Source organism: Pyxicephalus adspersus, chromosome 6 (assembly GCF_032062135.1).
Source record: "Pyxicephalus adspersus chromosome 6, UCB_Pads_2.0, whole genome shotgun sequence".
Taxonomy (NCBI): Eukaryota; Metazoa; Chordata; class Amphibia; order Anura; family Pyxicephalidae; genus Pyxicephalus; species Pyxicephalus adspersus.
In genome coordinates this window covers 104,303,260-104,309,345 of record NC_092863.1, presented here as the reverse complement: position 1 = coordinate 104,309,345, position 6,086 = coordinate 104,303,260, and the positions used below count along the sequence as shown (strand labels likewise).

General features: G+C 38.1%; 1 protein-coding gene across 1 annotated transcript in view; it reads left to right on the top strand.

Annotated features, from left to right (window-relative positions):
• The window catches only part of LOC140332319 (von Willebrand factor A domain-containing protein 5A-like), a 50,071-nt gene that overhangs the window by 21,448 nt on the left and 22,537 nt on the right, over nucleotides 1–6,086 (top strand). Inside the window, 2 exon segments of the mRNA XM_072413584.1 lie at nucleotides 911–1,055; nucleotides 2,815–2,894. Coding sequence (XP_072269685.1) covers nucleotides 911–1,055; nucleotides 2,815–2,894 — 225 coding nt within the window.

The window sequence follows — 6,086 nt, the reverse complement described above, 5'->3', positions numbered from 1 at the left end:
TCCAATCCGATCCGCCGGTCCGGTCGTTCATTTCCAACGACTATCCTCGTTCGTCGGCGTCGTTGGTTACTTTTTTTACAAACGATTTTTGGCCAATCGGTCGTTCGTCTTTCGTTCGTCGTTCATTTCCAACGATAAACATTGGATGTGTGTACGCAGCTTTAGTAGTTAGTCAGTAACAAGAAACAACTTCGCTGAGCAAGATGTTTCAAGGTAAGAAGATTCAAGGTAAGGATTGAGCAAATATTGACCTACTGATAAGGAGGATATAACTAGTTTCAACACAACTCAATTATCTGCAAAATATAGCAAAAAACAACTTAAATTCAAAACTCAGCAAAATTTTATTCCTTACAGGCAATCAGTGTGAATCCTTTATGGGTGATGTTCAAAATCAGTGAAATCACATTATGGGCTTCTGCATACAATTGTTTATCATGTTTATAGAGAATTACTTCATAAAAAAGCCAGCATGCAAGACTGAGGAGGTCCTTGATGGAAGTGCTGGATTAGTTGATAGACATCGGAGAACTGCAGTGGGGTGTTTGTAAAACCCCAATTATTTCAAAAGGGAGAGATTACCATCTGAAAATTGTGTCAATTTATATGTGGGTGCGCTCATATTTGTAAAATACTTTAGGCCATCTATAGGGTCCCAATCATCACGTATGAGTTGAAGTTTTTGCATCTTCAAAGCAGAATTAAACCCATGATCACTCATCTATCTTTGTTCCATTACACTGTGCCATCTTCCTCCTTTTTTCTTCTTTAGCTTTATAGGCCATGCTGGGTTGATGTAACTCCCATGCAGGAATACGACGTTCATTGGTCCTTGGCACATGCAAGTAGAACCTCCAGCTTAAATTTTCTTCTTGGCAGCCTTTAAAATCTTATTTCGATTATTCCCCAGGGAGAGTGTGGAGTACACACAGCAGTCCATGGAGGAGGCAGTGAAGAAAGTCAATGAGATGGATGCCAATTTTGGAGGAACAGAAATTCTCCAACCCTTAATACAGATCTACCAAACAGCTGGTAGAGCCGATCACCCCCGACAGGTGAGTAAAGCTGAGAACATTTGGTAGACTAGCTTCTAATGTACTCGAGGAATAGAGTCTCAGAAATGGGCTGAATTTTGAGTTTTGCCTTGAGATGTGAAATAAAAAGTTTAAATATTTTTGATGACCTTTTTCCATCATTTATGTCTTTATTTAATGAATGCTGAATCCACTGTTCACCTTTACCTTGTTTTGTTATACAATAGGTAAAGAGAAAATATTTTGTTCCTTGCAGCCTGAAAACACACACAAGAAAACATGTTTTTCAAGCTGTATTTTCTAAATTCATCCTACATTCATATGTAAAAAGGATCAGCCCCTTCCATAGGGTCATTTAGCTGTGGAGCAGCCCTTTATTTACAGCCTTGAGTCTGCTGGAATTCTTCTTTACCAACTTTTTGCATCTAGTTTATGCAATATTTGTCTGCTTTTCCTTATAGAACTGCTCAAGTTCAGTCATATTGGATGGTTATTCGGTGGAATGCAATCCATGGGTCATTCCACAGATTTTCAGTAGGGTTTAAATCTAGGCTCTGACTAGTCCAAACACTATGAGGTTTTCCTTGTTTTCCTTCAACCATTGCGTGGTAACATTTTCTGTGTACTTGGGTCTATTGTCCTGTTGGAAGTTGAATCTTTCTCCCATTCACAACATTCTGGTAGAGAAACACCCCAACAATAGGATGCCATCACCTCTATGCTTTGTTGTAGGCATGGTGTTCCTCGTATGGTGTCCAGTACTGGCTTTCTGCCCGATGCACAGTTTGACATTAAGGCTAAAATAGTTAGGTTATGGGTTCCACTTACCATTGAACTTCTCCAACTTGATGTTAAGACCAAAATAGCTAAATTTTAGATTCATCTGACCATTTAACATCTTCCACTTGGCTTTAGGGCCAAAATAGCTTGATTCTGGATTTATCTGACCATTTAAAATCTTTTGCTTGATGTTAGAGCCAAATAGTTCTATTTTCGGGTTCCCATAGCCATTAAGCTTCTTCTGCTTGTTGTAAAGGGCAAAATAGTTCGATTCTGGGTTCCTATGACCATTGAACTTCTTCCACTTGACAATAGGGCCATATTGGATAGATTCTAGGCTCCTCTGACTATTGTGTTTCTTCAGCTTGACGTTAAAGCTGAGATTTGATTCCTCTGATAACTGAACTATTTCCACTTGATGTTAAGGCCAAAATAGTTTGATTCTGTTTATCTCTGACCATTAAACTTCTTCTACTTGACTTCAAGGTGCATTTTGGCAAAGCTCACCTGAGACTTTGGGTTTATGTGGTCTTACCTAGGACGTTGTTCCTTTCATACAACCTTCCCATACATTTTTGGTTATTCAAATCCTGACTTGTGTCTATCCACAACTTTATCCCTGAGATTTTGACAGCACCTTTCCATTTATAATTGATTGTGTGCTTTCAGTTTTAAAGTTCAGTTCTACTATTAGGCATTGGACTGTATCACAATAACTGTTTACATGTTGAACTATAATCATTTTGATTAGTTTATCATAAAAGCTTTGTGTTCAATAAAGAAGTTGTAATGTTGATTCAGTTCACCCAAGGTTTCTTTTTAGGAAGGGAGTATTCTTTAGCCTTATCAATGATTCTAATTTTACATACTGCAATAAAATATGTAATATGTATATAATTTTTTTTTCTGACCTGTAGATATTATATTTTATGCTTACTAGTTAGAAGTCTCTTTTCTATTCCCATTGTATCTTAATATTTCTTCTCTGTCCTCTCCCCAGCTTTTTGTCTTTACAGATGGAGAAGTCTCAAACACAAAGCAAGTGATCAGTGAAGTAAAAAAAAATGCTAAGAAACACCGGTAACAATCTATGCTTCTTTTGAAAGTAAAATGAGACTATATCCTACTTCTGTGTGTAGTAACATTGAGACCAATTAGGATCCATCACTTGCCAGTTTAAAAAAGACCTGATATGATTTGCCACTTGCCACATGATATTGCAATTCAGTGGTAGCTCTAGGTCCAAAACCTAAAAATATAACAAATTCTATATAATGCCTTTTCTGTGGCACACCAAACTAATCAGTTGAATCTCACCTGTGATCAACTGTAATCATTTTAATTAGTTCAGCATGAAAAACATCTATTCCTGAGGCATTCTAGCGCTTGGTAGTACAAATGAAAACAAACAATGAATTATGGGTGGCAGGGCACTGTCAAAAGATCTCAGAAATAAGTTTGTTTACAGACATAAGTGAGAACCACAAGCTTTCTTAATCCCAAGGAGCACAATGAATTCTAATATTAGGAAGTGGAAAGTGTCCAGTGTACTGTGGATCCAAAGTAATTGGTTTTACTAGGTCCTTTTCCTAGATCTGGCCATTCCTCTAAACTGGAAGAAAGAGTAAGGAATCTGGTCAGAGAGGCCACCCATGCCTATGGCAAGTTTATAGGCGTTACAGGAATTGATGGCGAAGAGTGGCCATTGTGTGTATTTGACAACAATACCACATTGCTCCTCAAATTAGCTTGTATATGAGGATTGAAAGAAAAAATGCCTTTAAAGAGGGACCACGTTAGGTCTCAAATGAACTATGCCAAAATGCACCTTGGAGGTTTAAAGGTCAAGTGGGAAAAAAAAGTGTTATGGTCAAATGAACCAAATATTCGGCTATATTGGCTTCAACACTACTAATGAAAGCCAATACAGCTCAATATTCAAAGAACTCCATAATTTCAGTAAACCATTGTGCATTTTGTGACGGGGTTGTTTCACTGCAGAAGAAAATGGGGCACATGTCAGAATAGAACAATAAATGGATGTGGTAAAGTACCTAAAGGAAAACTTCCAGAAAGTTATCATTGGGAAGAAGATTCCCCCTTCCAACATGACAATGAACGGAATACCAAATAACTGATCACACAATGACTGAGGGAGAAAAAAATGAAAAAAAGTATGTGCACCATCAACATACACATACATGGTTCTGGCTGTGATGATGCTCTATCCCAGTGTTACAAACCGGTGGTCCGCGAGAAAATTTTGGCGGTCTGCGACTCACTGTGCCCGGTGCGCCACCCGAGCAGGGTTTAGGAGAAGGACACCACTTTGGGGGGGGCACACCGGCTAGAGCCGCGGATCATGTCCCCTATAAAATGTCCCCTAAAGCAGGTTCAGGGCGGTGGGTAATGACAGGATAGATGGAAGTTGGAAGATCCTTAAAATCAGTTTAAAGAACTAGGTTTTAAGTTGAAGGAAAGGACCTCCAATGTTATATTCTCTGGAATATTGCCTTGCACAGCAAAGGCAACCAGAGCTTAGACAGCTAAATGCATGGCTTAAGTCCTGGTGTAATAGGGAAGGGTTTAGGTACTTAGAGCACTGGGCTGACATTTCATTGAGGTACAACCTATGTGCCAGAGATGGTTTGCACCTGAATGAAAGGGGGTCTGGTAGAAGGATATTTACACAGGACAGAGGGGGTGGGGTGGGGATGGTATAAAAATGAAGTATCACCTTCATCATTCGAAAACTATAAAGAATATAACAAAAGATGTAAAAAGGAGATACAATGTGCAAAACTTCAAAATGAAAGACAGATTGTGAAGGAAGGTAAGGCAAACACCAACATTTTTTTAAATATAATAATAGCAAAAAGATCAGATCTGAGCATGCAGGCCACTTAAATGATGTCTCTGGGTTGGTAAATGGAGATAAAGAAGAGGCGGATTTGCTAAACACTTTTTTTTTAGCTTGGTGTACACAAAGGAAAATGGAAGAGCTCAAGTCCAAATTCATAATAGCAATGTCACTGCCTTAAATGAGTCACAATGGCTCAAAATTGATATGATTGAGAAACAGTTGGGGAAAATGAAGGTTGACAAAGCACCAGGACCCGATGAATTACATCCACATGTACTCTAAGAGCATTGTTTCTAATTTTTAGATACTTTTTAATCACTGGCATGGTACCAATTGATTGGCATAAGGCCAATGTGGTTCCTATTTTCAAAAAGGAGGCAAAGTCATTACCAGGTAACTACAGACTGGTTAGTTTAATGTTTATAGCTGGAAAGGTCCTAGAGAGTTTGAAAAAGAACCACATAGAGGAGTTTCTGCTAGAAAATATATATATTAATATATTAACAAGTCATAGTCAGCATGGATTCAAGAGAGACTGAAGTTGTCCAACAAATTGTCTTTCTTTTTATGAGGAAGTAAGTACCAGGTAGACGGTGGAGTGGCAGTTGATATACTGTACTTGGACTTTGCTAAAGCATTTGACACTGTACCCCACAGACAGTTAATATGCAAGTTAGGTTAATAAGTTTAGAAAAGTGAATCTGTAAATGGATAGAGAACTGGCTTAAAGATCACATCCAGAGAGTAGTGATTAATTATTATTAGTGGTGTACCCCAGGGTTCAGTGTTGGCAACAAACTGTGTAATGGAATTAAGTCCATACAGGATGTCTATAATCTACAAGCAGATCTAAATGTTCTCTTTGAATGAGCAGTCCAGTGGTAAATATAAGGGGGGATATGATCGCCCTGTATAAATATATAAACGGTCCATATGGAGAACTCTCTTACCAATTATTCACTTTATAATCATTACAAAGCACAAGGGGGCGCTCTTTGCGTCTGGAGGAAAAGAAGTTTAATCTATGGATAAGGAAGGGATTCTTCACTGTAAGGTCTATGAAAATGTGGAATCGGCTCCCTCAGGAAGTATTTTCAGCAACTACTATAGATTGCTTTTAAAAAAAGCTGGATGATTTCTAAAAGCACAGAATATACTCTAAGTGGGTATTAAAGCTTTAAAGAGAAGTTAACAGAGACTGCTCAACCAGGGAACATCTGATTACCTCATGGAATCTGGAAGGAAATTTGTCCATAGAGTTATATATCTGGGATGTTTACTTCCCTAGTTGTTGAACTTGATCGACTTATGTCTTTTTTCAACCTGACCTACTATGAACCTATATCTGTAACTATGAAAATTGCACCTTCTTCAATTTTTAAATCAATGTATATTATACTGGGCCATGC